A 25016-nucleotide genomic window follows, 5' to 3' on the forward strand; every position below is an offset into this window, starting at 1 on the left:
GCTACTCCTCAGTATCCAGTGCATTGTATTCAGTAGCCATTTACCAGTTAATATAGTGAATTAAAAGAATGAAGGAGAAAGGCCAGCCTGAGAGAAGTAGAGGGTGTATAAAGGTCATTGCTGGGAAACACATAGAAAATACAAATTGAGGTGATTGAGCAAGACCAAGGCTTCAACTATGGAAACAGAATGATTTTTGAATAAGCATATGTCTTGATCAGCATATTCTGACAGCCATGCAGCTATGCAGAGGAGGTATTTAATGACCATGTTGAAGAATAGGACATAAGTTAAGAAGTCATTATAGCAAGGGCCATCAAGAATGGATTTCTTGGGATTGGATCAATAGCATACAGACAACTTGTATTTTTCCTCAGCAGTCCATATGTTTCCCTGAGCCTACCAGGAGAGATTTCTGAGTGAAGAACCAGGAGTAACCCCTGAGTGCTGCCAGGTAGCCCCAAAACAAAAGAATAAAAATGTGTCTCTTTTCAGCAGAAAACTCAAAGCAGTTTAAAGAATTTGGGGTCCCACTTGGTCAACAATCCAAAAGTAAATATGGTTTAAATACAATTTTTCCCAGGACATAAATGAGACCTCTCCTTTTCTTTATCTTTTTGGGGGTATTGTTTGTTTAATTATCATCAAAATTCTCAGGCTCCTTCTGGCTATAGGTCCTCGGTCCTCCCTTTCAGAAGTCTCAGGAAATCTTTGTGATTGCCTCTAATGGCCATTGCCATGGCCTCCCATGCCCATTGCTTCAACAGCTATGTTGACCTGGGAATGAGATGATCATTGGCTTCGACCCCATTAGACTTTACCCTTGAGCTCAATATTAGGCAGCAGTTGGTTTTCTCATAACTGTTATAAGAAGAGTAATGGGAGTCTGGTAAAAGCCAACAGATGAACACTACAAAGGCAGAATGAGAGCTCAAACTTGGATCTTTGCAGTTGAAATGCAAGAGAGAGGAAAGAAGTAACAGGCAACAAGTGGCTCTGGCTCTGGACACAGAGTGGAAAGGACATAGAGAAGCTTTGAATGCAACCCAGACTTTGAGTTTGTGGACGAGCATTTGGCAAACTCATTAATGAAGATTTGGGGATAAAAAGTAGGAGGAACAGATTTATGAGAGAAGGAAAGCATTTTCTTACTTTCTCATCCATGTTTTTATTAATAAAATTATCCCCAGCTTCTCAATATTCAAGAAAAACTGAGTTCTAGAAGAGGCAGGAGGAAAATTCTTCAGCTAACCACTTACTCTCAGGAGATTTGTCCCCACAGTTTTTCAGAATCTTGTCTCCAAGCCCACATGTGAGATGATCTGACTGAAAAAGTATTTCTTTCTCAAGAGTTGGCGTTTGCTTTGATTGAACTTCCAGCATCCACAGCATAGGAAAACAGTAGAGAGAGAATACCTCAATCTTTTCTCACAGAGAATTTCCACACAAGTAATTTCAAATTTGGGGGCCACACCCAGTAGTGCTCTGGGATAACTCTTGGTTCTTTGTTCAAGGGTCACTCCTGGACAGGCTAATGGGATCAATTGTGGTGCCAATTGGGTTGACTGTGTGCAAAGCAAGCATCATTCCTGCTGTATTAGAGCTCTTACCCTGAGATTTCACATCACAAGGATATTTTTCACTGTGGATTAGGCTCAGAGAAATCCATAATGCTTGTCTATAGAATTCTAATGAACAGTTTGGTAGTTATGAAATGAGACACTTCAAATTGTTGATGGGACCAGGATGCACTAAAGGAGTAAAGTCATCCCCTGAGTGATATAGTAATAGTGAAAATGTAGAAGTTGGCATTTTTGAGCATTTACTATCTTTCATGTACTGTTTTTGATTTCTCAACAGATAAGTCTATTATCTTAACTGAGCCAACATTCCAGAATTGCCCAACAAAGTCCTAATCTATGCCTGTTGTCCTAACCGAATTATAAATACAGACTCTAGAAATTGTCTCCACTTGGACAGTAAAATATGGATTCCATTCCTCTTACCCATGATATTTCACTTTGCTAAAGTCAAAAAAATAACAAGATCTACTCTGAGCAAGTTATGAGGAAGTGTTGCTTGTCATCAGACAGTTGACATTTAGAACTGATTATGATTAGCTGTTAATCCTGTTTGTTCTGAGAATTGAGCTGATTGTATGGATTGGCATAGGTTTGGTTTGACCCAAGAAATCACTGCTTAGGTTGAAGGCTATGTTGGGTGCTTTGGGAAAGTTTCCATTACCCAGAGTTTGTCATTTTCTGCGATGGTTTCATTCATACCTCCACATTTCTTCAGGTTTCTCCAGAACTCCAGAACGATGTGCTGATGAGTCTGCTGGAAACCGATCCTGATGTGGTGGACTACTTACTCCGCAGAAAGGCTTCCCAATTGTCGTGAGTATTCCACTGTTCACGTCTTAGAAGGCCACATTGAGAGGCCACTAATTCCCATTCTAAAGCATGAACAAAGGCCTCACTCATAGAGATATTTTTAGTGGAATTTGAGCAGCTTTCTGGAAAACCTGATCAATCTACCTCTTTAGACAATATGCCCATCTGATCAACCTATTTGTTAGCTTACAGGAATTTTCTGTCTCAAGTTTTTGCTTTCTTTAGTCTCTCAAGATTGTTTTGAATATATTTAATGGTGGGGAGAGTGATTTACCAAGTCAAGCAATTAGTAAGATGCACATCGGGGATTTACTGGAGGTGTCTGGAAGGTCTGACTTGTATATTTGCATACTTGCACACAGTGACATGCTGTGTGTGTCACTTTACCAGCAAGAGTGTCACATCATCAAATAGCCCAAGTCAGGCCTAAGCAGAGGCCTAAGAAGGGGCCTGTTTGAAACAAGAGGCATGCTTCCTCTTGTCTCCTCTACTCTTGATTCCTAGCACACATTTGCTAGATATACTTGCTGTTCTTCACATCACCATGTGCATAATGACAAATATACAGTGAATTTTGACCTTTTTGCCTCCAAAAGGAGTAGCACTGAAATTTTGAATCGGTTAGATTTGTCTGTGTAATCTCAACTCTGCCCCAGAAGTGGAGAGTTTATTGGGATTCTGAAACATTTAAATGGATAATACCGTTCTGGAGTAAGCTTGTCTATCCTGATACTCAATCTTAAAATCAGGATAGGAAGTTTTTATTACCTTCATGTAAAAGTAATGTTTGTATTGTGCCTTTACTCTACTGGAATTGTCATGCCTCACTCCATTCTCTCCCACATTTTACTGTCTCTGAAGCTGAAACAAGCCTTATTGTCTATGACAAGACTTATTCAGGAGGATCTTCGATCCAAGGATACATGTTCCACTATTCCCTTATATAGCATTCAAATAGAATATACCTATTTTCATTTGACACAGTATCATACGTTCACACTATGTATTATTTAGAGAAATTTGTTGAAAAGGAGTTCTTGATGTTGAGCTCAACTTCTCTGCCTGGTCATTTTGTTCAGAACAAAACTAAATTCAGCTCCATTTCCTGTAGAGTAAGAAGGGGTCCTGATTAAATAATCCTTTCAAATTGCATGTTTTAACCTCTATCTCTGCAAAGGCCAATTCTGATTCAAGGAATCCAAATATATTCAAATTATATTCAGACAGTACTAGTGAGTTCAAGTGCCATAGCCTGGCACTCATCTGATTTGTTTTTAGATTACTTACTATTGCAAAGGTTTAAATTCTAATTTAAACTAACAAGATACAAGGCTGCCACGATTTTCCAGTGGGTAGAGCACTTGCATTGCATGTGGCCAACCTGAATTTGATTGTCAGAACTAGATGATCCCCTCAGCCCAGCAGGAGTGATCCCTAAGCACAGAGCCAGAAGTCCATGCTGAAATTAATTGGGTGTATGCCCCAAACCAACCAACCAATCAATCAATCAATCAATTTCTTTTCTTCACAGTGGATTCTACATCTACTGTGATTGTTTTAAATAGAATGTTGATTTTGTTTGATCTTCAGCTTTTTCTTAAGTAATTTGGTGGCAAAAATATTTTCCTTCTCTGCCAGATTCAACACAGTCTTTAATTCAATTCCCATGTAATTGAAAGGAAAGTAAAAGTTAAATAGAATATGTTGTATTAAGCACTTTGGTCGATTCATGCGTTTGCACTTTACATTTTTAAATACTTATTTTCTCTCTCCTTGCAAGATGCAGTGGCATTTTGATTGGCAAAGTCCCCCACTAAGCTGCAATCACAAGGGTTTTATTGGCACTTTGTGGGAAGCAGAAAAAAAACCCACCCCTGAAACCACTGATTTTGGACTGGCTGCATTTCAGCTTCTATAGAGCATTATAAAATTATATATAAAAATATTATCCTTTAAAACAGGCTTGATAGACATTATTTGGGGGAGTGGTTTTCAAGCCAGCTGTTTGCAGCATAGACCTTTCTTCTCTAGTCTTAGGAAAAGGAGGAAGCATGCATGTTAATAAGTTCATGGTGCCTGTTTAGTGGTCCTATTTTTTCTGTTCCCTGGCCCCAGGGAGAATTTGATTTCTCAAGTCTAGGCAAGCTGGGTTTAGAGCAAGTCCTCAAACAAGTGCCAGGCTTATAAGGGAAGGGAAGGGAGCTATCCACAGGAAACACTTGGAGAAAACTTCCTTGGGAAGGAGGTGGGAGTGTTGGTTTTTTGCTTCTCCAAGCCAAGGGGCAGCATAGAAAGGTTAATAAGTAGCTCAAGGTAGAAATGCCTGGTCTGAGGCATCAAATTAAATTGAATCTTTTCCCAAAGCAGGCTTTTTAGTCAAGCTCTCGCCTCTTCGTGCATTAAACATGTGCTTCTCTGGCTTGCTGGTACACACAGACCACCAAACGAGCTTGCTAAATCCCCTCTCTGAATCCTGAATCCTGAGGTTTAGAGGGAAATGCATTTCTAACTTGCTCAAATGTGACGCAAATGTTACTGCTTCCTGACCCACAGCTTGAGTAGGGTAAAAAAGGAAAATATCAAGACCTGTGCTGACTTTCAAGAGCCTTAAGAAAGGAAGTCCACAAAGGTTAGAAAAAAAGGTGGCATGTTCTAAAGTGCAAGGCAATCATTTGTACTAGGCCAATGGAAGGCATCCAGGGTATTTATTGGTTAAAGTCTGGGACAGCATCCATAGTGTGTCAACACTCATTTGTGCTTGGTCACAGTCTGGACACTGGGGTTTTTCAAGTTTTTCACATGACCCTAAGGCTGCATGGCCCTTGAGCTCAGTACGTGATGGGGCCTGAGGCCTGCTCACTGGGCCAGGAAGCTTTTAGAAAGGATTGGAAGCATATTTGTAGCTAATGATGGCATGGGCAAGCCACCCTGCCATAAGAAGAGACAGATTCAGGTTTGCAAGACTTGCGATTGTCAACACTTAGCTCATAGGCCGAGTTGGGTTCAGAAAGGAGAAGATATAAAGGATTTACAGGAAGTCATTAGTGTGGGAAGCACCAGATGCTTCTAGAATCAGCTTCTTAGGAGCAGCTGGCACCTTCTCCCTCATTTTTTTGCTTGAGATCCCGAAGCTTCTGCCCTTGGCCACCAACTTATACCCTAAAGTATAGCTGTTGGTTCTTGGGGCCCAAGTGGATACCAGGAGAGATTTTAGTTGGAGGGGGAAAATCATTTTTCAAAGAAACCTAAAAGTCAGGACAGGAGCACATGAATTCTCATTTCTGTTTTGAAAGTTCAGTTAGTGATATTTCTGAATTTCACATTTCATTTTGATTTGAGTTTTTTTCCCTTCTTTGTGCAACAACAAAATAGGAGGATTCATTCTTTTTTTTGTTCTCCCTGCGTACATTGTTTTGGCTCCAACCAAAGCGGAATGCCAAAAGGAGATTAAAAGTGATTTATAATGTTCTTCCAGTCTGTAAGCTGCTAGTCTGGTGTATGCGTTAGAACTGTAGTCTCTTTGCTTCAGAGATATGGAAAACACATCATCCCTGTGTTGGTTTGCGGCTGTAGAGAGGTGGAGGAGATTTGATGGGAAGTCAAAGAGAAGGGGGCATAAGGAACACTGGCATTTGTGACAGGCATGACAGAATTACAGCATTTTTAGAAGGTACTATTTTAAAAATTCATATATCTATGGGGAATAAGTATTGCAAATTTACAAAGAACCTAATGTGCCTTACTAAGCTGTGATGGTTGGATTCTCTCCCTGCCTTCATTGCAAGTGGATTTGAAAGTGGATTTCTTTGCTTATCCCCATTCTAACCAAAAGAATAGCTATGTTTCCTGATTTCTCTGGGCCAAATGAAAATTCCAAATAGTTTTGTGTTGAGATAATCCATGATGGATCCAGAGCGATAGCTGAGTGGGTAAAATGCATGCTTGGCATGCAAGAAACATAGAGCTATCCCCAGGAAGGTATACTCCCCTGAGAACCACATTGCATTCCACATGTAATTCCTGCGCATCACTTGGTATGTACAAAAGTGAAAAAGAAAAGAATAAAATAAAATAAAATAAAATACTAATACAGGGGGGCTGTAGCGATAACACAATGGGTAGGGTGTTTGCCTTGCACGTGGCCAACTCAGGTTCTATCCCCAGCATACCTGTGTTCCCTCAAGCCTTGCAGTGGTAACCCCTGAGTACAGAGCCAGGAGTAACCCATAAACACTGCTAGATATGTCCCCAAATAACCCCCAAAATTACTAATACAATTACCTGGACAGGGTTATGTATGTGGTTCAGAAACAGAACACTTGATTTGTATGCATGGAGCCTAGGTTCTTAAAAATTTCTCTTGGCATAGATAAAACATTTAAGATCAATAGCATGTTAGTACATACGTTCTAGTAGGCCTGTTTTTCACCTTTTCAAACTGTTTCTATTGTCTAAATCAGGGGTCTCAAACTCAATTTACCTGGGGGCCGCAGGAGGCAAAGTCGGGGTGATCCTTGAGTGCAAAGTCAGTAGTAAGCCTTGAACATTGGGGGGTGTGATCCAAACAACTAAAACAAAACAAAACATAACAAAAAAAGATTCCTCTAGGGCAGGGCCACAAAATGTTGTACGGAGGGCCGTTTGCAGCCCGCGGGCCACGAGTTTGAGACCCCTGGATATTCTGGGGGAAAATAACTATTTGGGCTAGAGGGATATGATAGCAGGTAAGGCCCTTCATTGCTTTGTATGTGGCCAAAATGAATTCAGTCGCTAGCATCCTGTATGGCCGCTATCACTGCCAGGAGTGATGATTGAGTGAAGAGCCAGGAGTAAGCCCTGACCAGTACCAGGTGTGGCCCCCAAACAAAAATAAATAACTTTTAAATATTACTTACCATAATTATAAAAGCAAGTGTTTTTCTTTTTACCTGAGATGTCCCAAAGCCCTCGGATTTTGTGTGATTCATGTAAAAAAGTCCCATACATTTAGGGTTCGGGCAAGTAACATGCTAACTCATTCTAATAACGGTTTTTGCTGTTTTTAAGTCAAGATTTGAGAAAAAGTGTAGTTATGATATTGGCACCTTGTCTAATAACCCTTATACATTCCCCAAGGAAACAAGGGAATTCTCGGTAAAGTGTCTCCTTTATATCAAACTTGATCCATATAACACATTTCAGATAGGAACGTGATGCAGTAGGAAAGCAGCACTACAAGGAAAAACAGAAAACAGCAAAACAAATTGAATTGCATTTATTTGAATGAAGAATGCATTGGAAGAAGGCCAATATGTATAAACTATCCCTTAAGTATCTCTTTGATTTTTATTGTCTGCAATTTTTAGTGGCCTTTACAAAGCTGTACTAAATTTAACCTATGTGTGCGTGCTTGTGCACGCGCACACACACACAAAGCAATCAGAACCATAAATGAAAATCCATTGTTATCTCAAAGGAGTACAGTTTTGAAGTTGGAAGGTAATTGATTATTTTTCCTGAGTGAGATATCCCTTTGCATTATTGAATAGCATTGAACTGGAAATCGTCATTGAAGTGCATCAATTAAAGTAATACATTGCTTATCACACAGTTCAATTATTTTACCTTTCCAATACTATCATTAAAAATGTCTTTTTCCATAGACCCATGAAGAATGAATCTAGCTTGTACTTTCCTTTTGCTGAAACTTGTAAAATCCAAAACGTTTTCAGGAAATGTTAAGAGACAAGAAACTGGACTTTCACAGTATACATTTTCACATATTAGCTGTGAGTCCTAGTGACAGTTGGGGGCTGCTGGCCTAAGTTTCTCTAGGAGATGGGAAATGATGAAGCACTAAACACACATATAAGGGCTGGGGAGACAGGACCCCTATGGGAGGCTGCTTGCACATATCTACCTGGTGTCGATCTCCGGCACCACGTATGCCCCTTTCAGCCTTGCCAGGAGTGATTTCTGAGTACAGAGCTAGCAGTAAGCCGTGAGTACCACTAGGTGTGACTCAGAAATGAAAACATGCATATACACATATCATTCAGCCAAATGAGTAGTGCTATATAGGTAGACTAGAGTATTCTATAATGAGAAATTCCCAAGAAAAAATGACCATGTGTGCTCTGGAAATGTGATTCGAGACAGGGCCAAGAGATCACAACAGCTCTTCCAATATCTTTACACCTTTATCAGAGTAATCTGGAGATTACTGTGAATCTGGAGATGTTTCCAATGTATGGCTCACGATGAACAAAATGAAGTCAATACTGGTTTTGCATCACCTGTTGCAAATGCCTCCACATGTTCAGACCATACCTCAGGGTTAAAACTAAGCAGAAAAATTCCCCCAAAGCTCTGAACAAGCTCTCATATACCAAGGACTGATTCCCTGTCCTGTGGGTGAGTTTGGATTCATGCCAGCTTCCCTTTGCCATTTGTCCCTCAGCGACCTTGTGGAGATGCTTTTGCAATTGGGCTAGGTGAATGTGAAAATCCTCCTGAAATCCAGGGCTGCTTGTTCCAGTGCAATTCATGGCTTCTAAGATGGTTCTGTGCTTCTATTTTTAAGCACCTGGGATTTATTAGTTGAATCCCTAAACCAAGGACGCAACCCAGTTCGAAATCTTCAAGAACATTTCTCAGAGGAATAGCTCAGCAGAGGCTGAGCTGGGCACATCTGGTACTTGAACCAGAGTTTTCCATTTATCCACAGAACAAGTTCTGTGCCTCCCCCGGCTGCAGCACAGGCCTGCAGCGCGGTAACTCCCTGATCTGGACACGCCAGCCAAGGGTGAGCTTGCGATTCACTCTCCATGTCCATCTCATGCGTAGTTGGTTAGCCAAGACTGGCCATGCATGCTGTGGATGGCTCTGGGGTGTTCAGGTCTCCTGGATGGACCCATGTCAGTTAGCACCCCATCCATACATGATATTTCCCATCCATCACTCAGACTTCAGAAGATCATAAGCACATTCTCATCAAAGAAACCACATCGTGGATAATTGCTAGAAATAAATGCTATTCGATAGCCGTGAGAGCTGAACTTCCATTTCTCTTGACACAGTTGACTCACCACGCAGAAGAGATTGGTGGTTACTTGTTTTGTTTTTCAGATCTATGCAAAGCCTATGCTTCCAGTTGACTTAATGGCCAAGCAAGGGAAGATTCCCAAGTTTAGGCTCCTAAAATTCCTGTGTGAGGGGGAGAATTCAAGTTTGCCCTGTTTAGTCATCAGAGGGTTCAAACGTGGAGTCATTAGTAGCATCTGGAGAAACATATTTGAGAGACAGGATTTGAGGTGCTTACCTCGCATGTGGCTGACCCTAATTTGGTCCCTCTGGATTACTGCCAGCAGTAATCCCCCTAAGCACTTGCCCCTGAGTACCACTTGGTGTGCCCCCCCCAAAAAAAGCAAATTCATTCATGATGGCATTTTGCTATGAATTTGTAAAATATTGGATACTATCAAGTGATAGAACAGAGGAAAGGGACAATCAATGATCGTTCCCTCTCTTCGACTTGACCAGAACCATGCAGAGATGGAGAAATAGAGGGGGAAATAGCGTGGTGTCAACCTTAGTTCTCTCTTGGTCTTTGGCTTCATGGAAAGCAAATGCTCTCATGAAGCTTCTTTCAATAACCCCCAATGATGAAATGTGAGTGTGAAGTCATCATATGTTAGTTTCATAGGCATTGATTGAAGTATTTTGTGGAATGATATATAAAGCGGGAAAATACCATACCAAGTCATTTGTGACTCTGGGGAAAGGGAAGCTGTGTAAGGGTGCTAAGAGAAAACAGAGTTGAGGTGTGAAGCACGTAAAGTCATTCCAGAAGTGTCAATACACAATCCGGTGTGGGGACACCCCAGAAGCTTTTAGCAGTCACTGTTGAGAAAGATACTTTTGATTCTGTCAGGTCAAAGCAAGTAACTTGTAAGTGCTGTTAGTACTGACACAGGACATTTCTTCCCTAGAGTCTCTCTATCGCCTCATTTTTGGCTGAATCTGCAACTTAACTGTATTTTGTTGAATGTAGTCTCTCCTATAGGTTCTGTAAGCTGAGCAAGATAAGAGACAGAATCGTTGGGGTCTCCGTGAGCTAAAATAACACCTTTCCGGAACTTTCTTCCCAGTTTGGGGGTTAGGGGTTGAGTCAAATCTTTTATGTCCTGATAGTTTTAGCTAATGACTTAACTTTGCACCTTAAAACATTCCTGAAGGCTGCACGCACTATTATCGCTATAATTCTATGACTGATTTTTGCTGTAGACAATAAGGCATCTTCGCTAATGACTGGCAAAATGTCAGCTAAGCCTGGAAAACTATGGAAATCTGTTTGGTAACAAGGCAGCTAGCCAGCCTCAGCACTAGTGGCCTGATTCTAAGCTCAGTTCTTTATATTGCTGTCACTTCTAAGCATTTCCTTTTGCTCATTTTCGTAGTCAAGTTTTCTCATGACAACAGCCAACTCTGCCCACCCATTTGTTTTATTTCATATTTCTTCCCCCGTAGTCAGGATCTATCTCCCATTTTCATTAAATATGAAGGTAAAAGTATCCACCACTACCCACCCCAACCCCATTTCCCAGAAGTACTGAGCACCTTTCATTTTTTCCTTTATGCATTCAAGGTATAAAGTTTCTGGAAATTCATCCTCATAGTTTTCTTCTGGTCTTTCCCCCTAAGATTATTTATCATCTATTTTAAACATCAGACAAAGAACTTATTTATTCCACTTGGGTAAGACATCCTCTCAGGAATGGAGTGATAGCATAGCATGTAGAGCGCTTGCCTTGCACACAGATGACTTGGGTTCGATCCCTAGCATTTCGTATGGTCTGGTCCCCCAAGCATTGCCAGAAGTAGTAGTTCCTGACTACAGAATCAGAAGTAACCCCTAATCATTGCCACGTATGGACTCCCACTGAGAGAGAGAGGGGGGGGGAGATGTCTTGATCTATTTCAGGAGAAGTTTGTCAGAGATTCTAAGTTTTTTTATCCTGGCCTCGAACCCCAGCAAGGTGCCTATCATTGTCCACACACTCTCCCTCCATTTGCATGCATCCAGCCATGTATTTATTATTTAGGGGTGAATTGTGGGGCCTGTGTTTCATTTCTTGAGATCACAAAGGATTAGCTGTAAATGCTTACAAGAAAGTTAAAGCCGAGTGAGGAAATGTAGTTAGCTGTCAGGTAGGAAAGGAACAGAGGCAGCTCCCAACGTCTAATCATTCTGTGATCATTTCCCTTTAAGATGTCAGGGCCACTTTTGAGGAGGGTAGAAATGACAGATGTTGCAAGGTAAGATTCCTAAGGCTCTTCGTGTTTCTGACGTTCCCATTTTCCTGTGCCCCCGTCACGTCTTCTCTGTTCTTCCTGTTTTTGGTTTTGTTTTTTTGTCTTTTATTTGTGTGACAACTCTTGCACTAATGAAACTGAATGGATATGCTCAGGGAGTAGTGTGCTGTGGCTTTGTTAAAGCCCTAGTGCCTCCTGGAATCATTAGAGGGGAATTTAAGCCCGGCAAATTCTAGTGCTGGTTAGTTCCAGTCACCATTTGGTGCTGGAAACTGAGTCAGCAGCCCAGGAAGGACACTTGGGGTTTGGGCGGGGAAGCAACCTGGTCCACCAAATCCAAATGACCTTTCTGTTAAGTTGCAATGATCTGCCTCATCTTTCCTTCGGGCTAGTGAGGGCTAGGAGAGTTATTTCATGAATTAATCAGATTGAGCCTCAGACTTTAGTTTTAAAACGGAAACAACCGGGATGGAAGCAACAGGCATTTCAGCGATGCGCATTGGAAAACAACGAGGATCCATCTCGTTTCATCCTCACCCCCCTGCCCCGTGCCGTTTCCGGTTCCATCTGTTGGGCTCTGCTGCCCTCTGCTGGCCATACCGTGGAAATGTTTGCATCTTGTCCCAGTGGGGGCCTCGAAGGCTTCCAAGTTTTATTTTTTGTGGCAACTCCTATGTCTGTACTCTCGTTCTCCTCCTGTCATTTGTGTGACAGTCCCATCACTTGATCTGGGTCAGTAGGGGCCGCGTATTTACATACTTGCCGTTGTGTCCTTGTGCCAGAAGCCCTGACATGCTGCCGCTGGACGCGCCGTCGGAAGTTCCCTTTTCCGTGGGAGGAAGGCATTCATCCACCGACTCCGCCAAGGCCTCCAGTGGAGACCTCTCCCCCTATGACAACAACTCCCCTGTGCTTTCGGAATGCTCCTTGCTGGCGCTGCAAGACAACCTGAGCCCCGGGGGCTTGGAGAAAGTATACAAGGGGCCGGAGCAGTATTCGCTGGTGGGTCATTTGGCCTTGTCCAAATCAAGGGAGACTTCGCCTGGGCCGAGGCTTGTGAAAGGTAAGCGGACGGGCCCTATCCATGGCACAGTGGGGAGACCGTTAGCTTTGCACACAGCCCTACCCAGGTTCAATGCCGGGCATCCCACAGGGTCTCCCGAGCACGACCAGCAGTAATTCCTGAGCATTGTGGAATGTAAACCAAAAAGCTTTAAAAATGAAAAAGGAAAGTAGAGAAAGCCAGGCTGGGTTCCACATAGCATGGGGTTGGCTCTCAATCCTATTCCAGAAAGAAGAGGGTCCTCTCACTCACTGCCTAGGGGTATTTCCAAACATCGACTAAGGGCGCCCCCCACACCGCTGCTATTTCCCAGCTGAGTCTCCCGTTGAGCATCCGAGGACCTGGACATTCTGGTCAGTGGCTTTAAAGGCAGATCATGTACTCCAAGATGCCCCTAATGCTTCCTGTTAGGTTTATTTTTTAGAAGGGTCACACCCAATGATGTTCGAGAGGCTTCCAGATTGTGCCCCGTTGTAAAGGGCTGAGGTTTCAATGGCAGAGATGGAACACGGGGCCTTACATGTGCTCAGCATGTGTGTCTTCCCTTGGGGAAGCTGTCACTTCCCTGAAGAGAACAGGCTGCATCATCTCCATCCTGAGACAGCATGTCCCAAAGGGCTGGCCACAGGAGATATAGTTTCTTGGCAACAGAAAAGTTCTAAGGTCCAAGACATCTGGGCCGAGTAAGGCTACAGAGCTTAAGTCGGAGCCCTGTCCAGCTCCTTGCAGCCTCACCAATGCTGACAGCAAACTGGGCTGGCCCAGTGTGGGGAGAGCAGGGCTGGAGTCTCAGGATTCCCAAACAGACAGGAAAACCTGGCCGTTTCCAACTTCTCTGAAGGCATGGGGGTGTGGCTTGAATCCCAGCATCTTTATTTATTTGCAGTTTCCAAATATCCAAGTCCAAGTAATAGCTCATATTTTTTGGTCTGGTTGTCACCTCTGCCAGGGCTTATTCCTGGGTCTGTGCTCAGAGGTCACTGCTGGTGGGTGAGTCTTGGGAGCTCTTGAATGTACCAGGGATGAAACCAGGGCCAGCCACATAAAAAACCAATTGATTGTTTTTCAGTAAAAGTAGCAACCCATGTTCTTACCAGACAAAAAGTTTATCTCCCAATTGTGAAGCTTAAGCATTCCTCATTCTTGCCCAGATACATGCTGAGCTTTATGTGTTAGTTGGCAGCAAACAGCTCTTTCCAAACCAAGCTGTGCTTCTTAAGAGCCCCATCCCAGTGGGCCAAAGAGATTGCACAGTGGGTAGGGTGTTTGCTTTGCACTTGGATGTCTAGAGAATGTTCTTCAACACCCTCCCATCCTAGTGAGCATGGCCTCTCTGGTTTCAGGCTTTGCCTCTCCCCACCACACCCCAGGTTTGATAGGCCTGTCTGTGGTCAACTGATACCTGCTTCTCCATTTCACCCCTCCCCAGTGGGCATGGAGCAGTATTTTAAGATGTTATTTTGCTGGTCATGGTTTGGGAGTGAGAACCACTGATGCTCCCATTCCCACAGTGCACAGGAAAGCCCCCATTCAAGAATGGGCTGGTCCCCAAGGCCCATGGTGGTGAAGTTGAGTAGCATGATCTAATGTCTGAAATCTCCCAGAGTCATATTGCCTTGAAGGAATCAATTGCCTTGAGGAAACCTGTGTAGTTTGCTAAAGACAAGAAGTTCAATATTGGCATCTAAAATGAGCTTTTCAGAGCCATGGTCCCACCCCACCCCCCATACCTCACTAGAGTTGAGGGTGGTAATGTCCAGACTAAAGTAATAGTAAGTTGAGAGTGCTTTGCACATGGCCAACCCAGGTTCAATTCTCAGCATCCTATAGGATACCCTGAGCACTTCTAGGTGTGGCCCAAAAACCAGGCATGAAAAGGGGGGAGGGGGGAAGAGCCACCTAACAAGGCAATAACCCATTAGTGATTATTCTAAATATAGTCCTAAAGGTCACCTGACCTGGTTCTGGGGATTGAAGGCATTGCAATAAACAGAGAAAGCCAAAGGCTTGTGGGTGACTGCTGGGGCCTGAGGGCTGTGCTGGGAAAGGAGATTCTGAGGGACTGTCCCATCTCTCCAAAACAAACAAAACACACTTGCTCGGTGCTGCTCCACCTGCAGCGCCTCCCCCAGCACTGCTGGAAGCTGTGACCACACACGCACATTCCAACAACACACAGATGTTTCATCTTCCATCTCTGCACATCAGAAGTCTCAAATGGGTACCCAGGGTTTCATGCCTTCTGGAAGATGCAAGGGGAACAATTTGTTTCTAGATGCTCCTGGCCTTCTCTTCATCTTCAAAAATAATTAAGAGACTGCCTTCTCTCTCAAGTCCTCCTTGGAGAGACCTTTGTGATGCAGGTACCTTTTCTATCCTGCAGCAGTGAGAGAGAAATAGGCCTTCTTGGACTATTTCCCTTTGGTCCTAAATGGACCCCACCCCCACCCAAAGGCAGGGCTAGTTTTCTTTTTGTTTTGTTGGGCCACACCCAGAGCTGCTCAAGGTTACTCTGGCTCTGTGCTCAGAAACCGCTACTGGTCTGCTAGGGGACCCTATGAGATGCCAGGATCGAACTTGGGTCTGTCCAGGGTTGGCCACTTGCAAGGCAAATGCCCTACTGGTGTGCTATCATTCCAGCCCCAGGGCTGGGTACCTTGTGCTTTGTACCTGCTCCAGTCTTAAATATAGTACTGGGGTACTGGGGCTGGAGTGATAGATAGTACAGCAGAGAGGGCACTTGCTTTGCATGCAGGTGACCTGGTTCTATCCCTGGCATCACATATGTCCCCTGAGCATCACCCAGAGTGATTCCTGAATGCAGAGCCAGAAGGAAACCCTGAATATTGCCAGATGTGCCCCCCCAACAAAACCCACAAAAATCGGTACTTGTGCATGCTAACTGTTCTAGAAAATGCTTGTTTCTTGATTTTTTTTGCTCTCTGTCTTTATGGTGACTCACAAAACGTTTTCATCCACTTTTTATCTAGATATGTCTGAGGAACCTTTAAATATCTGGGGCACCTGGCATACAACATTGAAAAGCCAACACAAGGACCCAGCACTTCCAGGTAAAGCCTTGCTTTTGAAAGACTGTCTTGGGCTGGACTGATAGTGTAGAAGTTAGGGCACTTGCCTTGCATCCTGCAGACCGGGGTTCAAGTTCCTGCCTGGCCAGGAGGATTCCTGAGTACAGAACCAGTTGTTAACCCTGAGCCTCACCCACCGGGTGTGACTTGCAAACAAACAACAATCAAAAAATTGCCCGTGTCTTCCATTTATTTGTCAAGGACACCAGAATGTAGCGCTTCTACCCTTACCTTTTACTACCTTGGCAATTCTTCATGCCAAGAATTTCCAAATTCCCATCATTTGTTTGATAGCAACGTCTGTGTGGCGGCTTCCCATGGCAGTAACTCCGCATATGTTCAACCCTAGAGGTTGGTACCCAGTGCTGCGTGCAGGCTGGGCGGGCAGGTGCAGGGGCTGGGGTTCCCGTGGGACGCCACACTCCTCCCCACTCAATCCAAAACCCAGAGTCCAATGTCAGTTGAGACACACACAGGTGCACGCACCGCATCCCTTATTGTTTATCTTGCCCGCCTTCTGCCATGCAGGTTCCCATGGAGACATCTTGGAGAGAAACTCCCCCCACCCGGGGCCTTGCTCCCTTTCCCAGGGGAACACGTCCTCAAATCGGCCCCGATGGCAGGTGAGCCGCAAAGAACTGGACAGCGACACTCTGGGCGTTCCGAGGACTCAGACCTCGGCCCCCAGCGCTGAGTGCCGGCCACACATGCCTGTGTCCCGCCTATACAGCCGACGGAGACCCCCAGAGTGTGACCCGTTGCACCCCAATGTGTCTCAGGACCTCGCCTCCAGCGAGCTGGACACTGCCTGGCAGCAAGGCCACAGCCCGGCCCAGCCCCAGTACCAGAGCCGCGGAGAGAGTGTGAGGCCCAGCCAGAGGCCTCCTCCTCCTTACCCTGGTGCGGGGAAGTCCGTGTCAGCCTCGGCCCACCAGCCCGAATTGCCAACTCCGTTGTGGAGGCCCCTAAGATCGGCAGAAGGCCCCCCAACAGCATTGGGGGGTAAGGGGTGCCAGCCCCCCCAGCGAGAGTGTCATGCGGCCCAGCCTCAAAGGAGCAGCACCTACCCAACTCCTGCCAGCGATCCCAACAGTAAGACCTTGGGGAACCCCAACTGGCTTGATTGGCAGCGAGAGAGATGGCAAATCTGGGAGCTCTTGTCCACCGACAATCCTGATGCCCTGCCGGAAACGCTGGTATGAGCCTGCCCCAAGCTTGAGCCTTCAACATCCCCGACTGCCTTCCTCCACTCGGTAAAGGAAACCACTGGTGTTTAGACAACGACTTGGCCACTTGCTTCTCCTTCTTTGACACCTTTGAAAAATCACGCGCGAGCAGCTCGGTTCACTTAAAAGCTCTAGAGCCCTTGTGCCCTCGCCATTTTCCCATAGTGTTCTGTGTCCTAACCAGCCTTAGGAGCAACAAAAGCAAACAACAAATAAACGATGGCCATGCCCAATCCAGTAGCTATTGGTATTGGTTCTGTGCAGGATCCAACCCTAGCTTTGGTAGAGCTTCGTTGTATTTCTGTGTCTTCTCAATTTTGACTCTCGTATATTCCGTAACGGATTTGTGTATGATAATCATATATGATACAGTCACAGAGAACCCAAGAACCATGTTTTGTTTTCTAGTCACTTCACTTATATTAAGCAATGAAAGCTAGAGAATCTTCTCAAGAGAATAGAACATGCACAAGCCAGTCTGACCTGGGGACAGCCCAGATGCTTAATCAAACATTAACCAAACAGAATTGAACGGATTATGAGAAGCCATATTTTTATATAGCAGCGAGACACGAAAAAATGTAGTCACTGAATTTTTCATATGGAATATGTTTTAAGGAAAATTTTAAATTTGATACACGATGGAATATATTTTTGGAATCTCTTTAGAAAGTATTCAGTTAATTCACCAAGAGAAAAGAAAACATAATTTGTCTTTCCCATTTGTGGTCCAACTTAGTTTCTGTAGACCGTGACTAATATATATTTATAAAGCATAATTTTGATGTATTTTTCAAAACTGCAAACTGGAATCCAATTATAAAGTGTTTAAGAATCTAAATAGAGTATTCCAATTCCTAAAACATAATTTCTCCCCCTACTTCCCTCCTATGATCAGTAATAATCAAATGTATGGTGTATTTGTGAAGTAAATTATATCTGGGGGAGGGAAATCTACCACCTTGTATTTGCAATGTAACAAAAGGTGATCACGTGCTTTCTTGGCTAATCTTATGTGTATGGTGAAATGCTCCTACTACCTTAAGTCTCTATGTTTGAAGTTTTTCAACTGTAAAACAGTGTGACCAGTAGGTAGCAATTCGCTTCAGTATTTCATGAGTTACTTTTCCCACTTCGTGTGGGAATGTGTATTATAGAGTGATTTTTTTTATGAGACATGATACTCTTAATGTTCATGTTGGTGACAATGTTTTCAGTGATGTTTCTTAAAGTGCTCTCTTTGTGCCAATGATGAATAAAAAGTTAAGCCAAACCATTGTTCCCTGGCTTTCAATCAAATGAATGAATGTCTACCCTCTTTCTGGACATCCGCTTCAAAATACACAATTCTAAAGTGATAACTATTGCTAGCATTACACAGGCATAGCTAAAGAGTGGTATAGCAGCTGGCTTGGGGACATCAAGCTAATGTCCTATCTATCACATGAAAAGGCTGATCAACTTGCTGGGTAATAATTCACTCTGGGAGTAGAACTTGGGTTTCTTACTGTCTAGTCAGGGAAGGTTGCTCACAGTTCCTGAACTTCCGTCTGCTCTGTGGGCACTAGAAGCTTCATTTACATCAAGTACAAATTACTGAAGCTTTGAACCAATTGCTGCAGCTTCTTATGGGGGAGCCACCCATATGCTTGTGCTAAGGGCCAGCTGACTTCCTGGTCCTCCCTCCAGCTGCACATTTGCAACCCAGAGTTGTAAAGCAGACTGACAACCTCCTTGTTCTTATCATTGTTTGCTCAGTTTTGAATCTGATCGAAGCCTGGTCAGTTCTCTCCAGCCTTATTCAACCAGATGGGGCCACTATGTCAGCCGGCTTTCCCGGAAGTTCTATTAGAACATCTAAATCAAAGAGACGGAAGCTGAATGACTGTCAGGGAAGGCAGGAAAGGCCCACCCATCTGTTATTTGTTCTAGAATGGCCAGTCCAAAAAATAAGGTCCAGAATATGCTTCCCACCCTGAAACTGTGTGCCTGTGTGTTTGTTATGAGAAATGTTCACTCTTTTTTGGCTTTGCACACTTAAACCAAAGGGTTCAAATTTTTTTCCTCAATGCACTGAGTTTGCTTCGCAAAGACTATTTTACTGCTAATCAGCTGTTCAAAAACATACACAATGGGTTGGAGTGATAGCACAGCAGGGAAGGCATTTGCCTTGCACACTGCCAACCCGGTTTCAATCTCTGGCATCCCATAGGGTCTCCCAGCCCACCAGGAGTGTTTCTTGAGTGCAGAGCCAGGAGTAAGTCCTAAACACTGCCAGGTGTTGTCCCCCCATACACACACACAAAATCAACCAAACAACAACTACAACAACAACAACAACAACACACACACACCAAAATAAAATCACGCCACAAGCCCCAGAGCTTTAAGTGGAATCTGAATTAATTTCTAACACATTGGACATGATACCATACCTGGTAAGAAAACAGTGTCAAAAGTTTTCAAGTTGGACCAGACCCACTGACAGGTTTCTTGAGCCCCTCATTCCTACATGTGGGGATCCTTCAAGCAAGGTGCCCTCGATTAGCTTTGAGTCTCCTAACCCTCAGTCTTGGAGGTGAGTGGGAGCTCTTTCTGTCTGTCTCAGTGAAAACAGAAAGAAGGCTGAGGGCAGAAAAAGGCACATGTGATTCTGTCCTGAGCTATACACAGTCACACCTTCCCTGTTGTTGTTGTTTCCAACATAAGAGAAACAATCGCTTCTCTTGCTGACGTTTGTGTCACTGGGGGAGGTTTCTGAAGAAGCCCAGCATTTGGGCACACATCTGCATTGCAGAGAGGGCTGTGGGGGCCGATTTATGGGAGGGCCCAGACCTGTGAGGGTATCAATCCTGATAAGCAAACCGCAGGGGTCGTCACTTGAAGGAACTCAGATAAAGAGAGGAACCTAAGAAGCATCCCGCAGAGATGAAAAGGGGCGATGTCTTAAGCAGGCAGAATTTCCAAAGAGGCCTAAATCAGCAACAAATGTTTCGCCAGAGAACAAACCCACACAAAGCCAAGGGAAATTCCAGGCAAAGTTGGAATCCTGGGGCACCGTCAAGATGATGGATGGCTTGGCCTGAAGTTTCTGGAGAGTCCTCATAAACCAGGCCCAAGGAGACATCCCTGGGAGCTTGGAGCAGGAACCCAAGAGTCTTAGCAAGGTTGCTGTGGCCCTATTTTGGGGTACAAGTCAGGTGCATCCCCCTGTCCCATGGGGAAGGACACACAGGAATTTTACCTGAACACACTGCCAGTTCCATCTGTCACCCAAGGGTCACTTCGCCTGTCCTTGAGGGTTCTAGTGTGGGTACAAGGGGCAGCTGAGTAGTTCTGAAGGTTAAAAGTGCATGCACCTCTCCTGGTGTTCCTCTGGGTCTCACTCAGTTGCCTCCAGTCTCCTAGTTCCAAACCTTGCCCTTTCACTTGCCTTGCCACTTGTAACCTCCGTCTCCCGCTGCCACTCTGCCACCATGGGCCCCCCACAAACTCATCTTGTCATAGGCTCATATCATACTCTGCCTATAAGCCAAAGCCTGCCTACCCAAACGGCCATTTGGCCCAGGGCTTCTCCCCATAGAACCCCTTGATCTCTCTGAGTACAGGAAGGATCCACATTCCCATACCTATAATGGGCCTTGATATTTTGTGTCCAGGGTCTTCAATGCCCAGCCTTGCTTGTGTTCACTGGAACCTTCCCTGAGCCCAGCTGATCTGAGCACGAGGCCCACAAAGTTACAGGAGGTAGCTTGGCTGTGCTACATGAGCACTGTTGTTAGAGCTCATCCCTGCTCTGTCCCCAAAGGAGGAGACTTCAGCCTTAGCACAGGGCCAGGGTTGAAATACATCCCACACCTGGTCAATATTGGCAGAACTTGAGCCCTATAGATGCAACCAAGAGGTTCAGTGTGAAGGGGAGGGAAACCAGAGTCCAGGACGCACCAGTGTGGAGCTCTTGTTTTTCTGCACACCAGGGTTTTTTGCAGAAAGAAGGGATAGACTGATGGTTCATCTCCTCCTGGTGTCCCCCAAAACATGCAAGTTAGGTTGGGGAAGGGTTCAACTAGGGTGCCTGGTCTGAAATGCCATATCTTGGAGAACAGTTGTGGGCAGTAAACAGGTGGTCACAGGAGCTCTGATTAGTGTTGAACACATGAAATGAGGGCTGGGAGAGCTCAATGAGCTGGTCTAGCCTTTGGCTGAAGGGAGTCTGGGATGAGTCTCTCAACATTGCCCAGGCCCCCTGGATCAGAGTGGGAGTAACCAGCAAGATCTTCTTGGTGTGCCTGTCAAAATTAGTAAAGAAAATTTGGAGGGCCCGGAGAGATAGCACAGTGGCATTTGCCTTGCAAGCAGCCGATCCAGGACCAAAGGTGGTTGGTTCGAATCCTGGTGTCCCATATGGTCCCCCTTGCCTGCCAGGAGCTATTTCTGAGCAGACAGCCAGGAGTAACCCCTGAGTACCACCGGGTGGGACCCAAAAACCAAAAAAGAAAAGAAAATTTGGAAACAATAGAGCTGCTCCCAGCAGAACTGGTGTTGGGGTGTAAGCCTCCCACACCGAGGAGTAAAAGTTAAGGCCCGAGCAGCTGACAGTAAAGGCATATGGTCTCCTTTCTACATGCCCACTGGAGCCCACAGATAGGAGACCAGGAGCCATGGTGCACGTCATTTTCCAAAGAACACCAGTTGACATAAATGCCTCTCTCATGAAGGAATGGAGTTCAGGACCCTTCCCTAGAGAAGCTCTGACTTCAGTTTGGGGGAGTACAGAGGGACTGTCCCCATGAAATTCCCTTATACTATAGAGGAATTCAGGGGTTATTCATAAAGTTCCTAAGGCAGTTTGATTTCTAGGCAGTTCTGGCAAAGCCAGAGGGAAGGAAGAGCCAATTCATTGCCACCATCTCCTGGTCCAGTGCTCATCGGTAATTCTGTCCATTCATTATGATTACCCACAAGATCTTTAGATTGTCCTTGGAGCAAACAGTTGTGAGTCATGTGATGGCTCTATCTGATCCACTGATTGGCTCCTGGATTTAGCTCCCTAATTCAACTCTCACTTTGAGGGTCCCAGGGCTAGTTCTGGGCTTCCAGTGACTGAGAATGTGAATGGGCACCTGCCTCCCAGGATCACCTTGGCTAACTCAATGGTCTCCCCTCTGACCTCTCCTGGGGTGATCAGCTGCCAGGCACTAATATTCTGATTACTCAACAGTGGGCATGTAGGAGACAATTTCACATTGCTCAGTAAGTGAATGGACGGAGCTGCCTTTCTGCCCAGCAATGTCCCAGCTACCCGACATCACTGCTTCCCCCTCATGAGACTGATTTCTCAGGAAGAGAACATTGGCTGTTCAGGTGACCAAAATATGTTTCTCGCATATAGTTGGTCCTTCTCTGCACTGTCTGCTCTAAGACGGTTCTCTCAAGCCTTGGATCCCCCCAGAGCTGGGTGTTACAGATGCCTTGGGTTTGGTTGATGAAGAAACTCCAGGGGTTTTCCAGGAGAACCCACTTTGGGATTGAAGCCTTGGCACAAGCTGGCCCAGCGTGGTTAGAGACAATGCAGCAGGAATCAATTGCTAATGGCCCATAGTTACTCCATCTTGCGGACTTGATGAAATCTCTAGAAAAACCCCTGAGCAGTGAGGGCATTGGAGAGCTTGTATGGGAGATCCATGGAAGGTGGGGGAGAAGGGCACATTTCTCTTTGCCCCCTCGATGGTATCTGATTGTTCCCAAGCCTTATATAGAGAACTGAGCACTCCTAGAGATGAAATGGATTTCTGAGTGCTGGGAGCCAATTCTCCAGTCAGCTGGACAGATGCTCACGTGTCCGGGGTACTTGGACTCAGTGTTAATGGCAAGAGCGATCGTGGGAGCTGATTATCTAATCAATGGCACATCTGTTCTGGCTAGTTAGTGTGGGGGGGACAAATAACATAAACTGGGCCACGAACTCAGGTTGCAGCTGACTGAAGAGTAAAATCTGCCACATGCACCCTCTTTTCTCTGTTCCGACTTCTTACCACTGCCTATTCAGTCTTTTTGGGTATTTTGTGTTGTTTCTCTGGGTATTTTGGTTTGGGGACCCTACCTGGTAGAGCTCAGGGCTAACTCCTGGCTTTGTGCTCCTGGATCAGTTGACCATATGGAGAGTTGGGGATAGAACCTTGGTCATCTACATTCAAGGCAAGCGCTACTCACTGTAGTATCGCTTCAAACTCTGTTTAATGTTCTTCCGAGTCATTTTCCTTTAATGTGAACCTTGGGAAGTGGATTCTAGCTGAGAACTTACCTTGGCATCCTGGAACAATGAGTAAAATTGTCCACAAGAGGGCGCAAAGCTCTTGCACGTGGCGGTGGAGGACCTCGGTAGGAGGTAAGCACTGTACCCTACCCTCCTTGAGTCCTGGAGCCTGTGCATTAAACTGGTGCCAGTTTCTCCAGAAGAAATTTATTTCATGCGCTTAATGGGCACCACCTCAAGTCCTTTGCGGTGAGTGCTGAGGGATGTCTTGAGTGCAGTGCTGGGGACGCCCGGAAGATGGCGCAAGGGAACGGAACTTTCAGGGCCCGCAGCAGGAAAGTCTGTGCTCCAGGCCCTGGAGCTATCTCACAGAGACCCTAACAGATCAGTGATTTTGTGTTGTTTGTCTCTACAAGAAGCTATGACCTTTCCTTGTACAGGAATCCCAAGATTCCTTTGTGGTCGCCCCTTTGCCCAGCTGTTGCTGCTTTTAGCCAAGTAAGGGAAATTTCAAGATCTTTATTCTGCATCTGTCCCATCTCCAATGTCTTCAGTATAAAATAATATTTATGCCAGATCTAGGGCTCTGAGTGACTTTCCACATGAAGAAAATTAGAGGGACCTGCCGAGAGAGCACATAGGTTAAGGCTTTTGACTTGCATCCCCTGCACTGCATAGGATCTTCTAAGAACCGCCCAGAATGATCCCTGAGCACAGCCAGATGTTAACCGCCTCCTCCCCCACCCCCAAATACTAGAGAGGGTGTTAAAACCATAGGAGCTGCTGCTTAGAGCCAGCTGACTTTGTCCTAGACCACAGCTCCAGACCAGCAAGCAGCTGCAAGGGAGTTGGTGGCAAGAGGAATGAGAGGACCGAAGTGCTTCCAGTTCTTTCCTGCTGCCTGGTAGATGCCCTTGTGCTATCTGTGCCCTTGTGCCCTTCTGCTTGGCAGAAGCCCAGAGACTTGCTTGGGACCTGTCTGGGCTGCTTCTCCACAAGGTGCAAAAAACTTAGCAACGCCACATGTTGGCCGCCTGGGGGGCCAACGAGGCCTTCCGCAGCACTGCAAATGAGAAGTTACTGGGCAGAACTGAATGCACCCCAGAGATGGCCTCCCTGCAGGAGTGTGTGCCTGTGATTTGAACAGGGTCGGTGCTGCTGCTGAGGGCAGATCGTGGGCCCTGATGCTGTGACCAGGTCCTAACAACAGGAGAGGCACGCGAATATAGGCACATGCCACCTAGGACAGGCCTGCACAAAGGTTGGGGTTGTCCTTATGAGGGACAGAAGTGTAAAATAAAAATATCCATGAGTTGGTAAGACTGTCCGAGACGCCTTGTTTCTAAACCTTCAGACAGGCAGGTCTGATGAAGCAGGGTAGTGGCGGAGAAATAAAAAAAATCAAGGCAGTGAGTAAAAGTTTCACTGAGGGGCCAGAGTGATGGTGCAAGCGGTAAGGCATTTGCCTTGCATGTGCTAACTTAGAACGAACTGTGGTTCCCTCCTCAGGTGTCCATGTGGTTCCCCAAACCAGGAGCGATTTCTGAGCGTATAGCCAGGAGTAACCCTTGAGCGTCACTGGGTGTGGCCCCAAAACCAAAAATATGTTCCATTGAAGTTAGTCTGCTTTTTGCCTCATGGCCTCTCTCTGCCAAGCCCAAGGCCATAACCCCTTTCTTTATTCAAACCAATTCC

At 45.3% G+C, this 25016-nt stretch overlaps 1 protein-coding gene across 1 annotated transcript in view; it reads left to right on the forward strand.

The window, feature by feature from the left end:
* ARHGAP6 (Rho GTPase activating protein 6) overlaps window positions 1-17790 on the forward strand; it is a 289551-nt gene extending 271761 nt beyond the window's left edge. Inside the window, exons 10-13 of the mRNA XM_049767109.1 lie at window positions 2299-2396; window positions 12470-12750; window positions 15741-15821; window positions 16368-17790. Coding sequence (XP_049623066.1) covers window positions 2299-2396; window positions 12470-12750; window positions 15741-15821; window positions 16368-17041 — 1134 coding nt within the window. The 3' untranslated portion in view covers window positions 17042-17790. The remainder of the gene's footprint in view (window positions 1-2298; window positions 2397-12469; window positions 12751-15740; window positions 15822-16367) is intronic.
* Window positions 17791-25016: the final 7226 nt, after the last annotated feature.

Source organism: Suncus etruscus, chromosome X, assembly GCF_024139225.1.
Source record: "Suncus etruscus isolate mSunEtr1 chromosome X, mSunEtr1.pri.cur, whole genome shotgun sequence".
In the NCBI taxonomy this organism is placed as follows: domain Eukaryota; kingdom Metazoa; phylum Chordata; class Mammalia; order Eulipotyphla; family Soricidae; genus Suncus; species Suncus etruscus.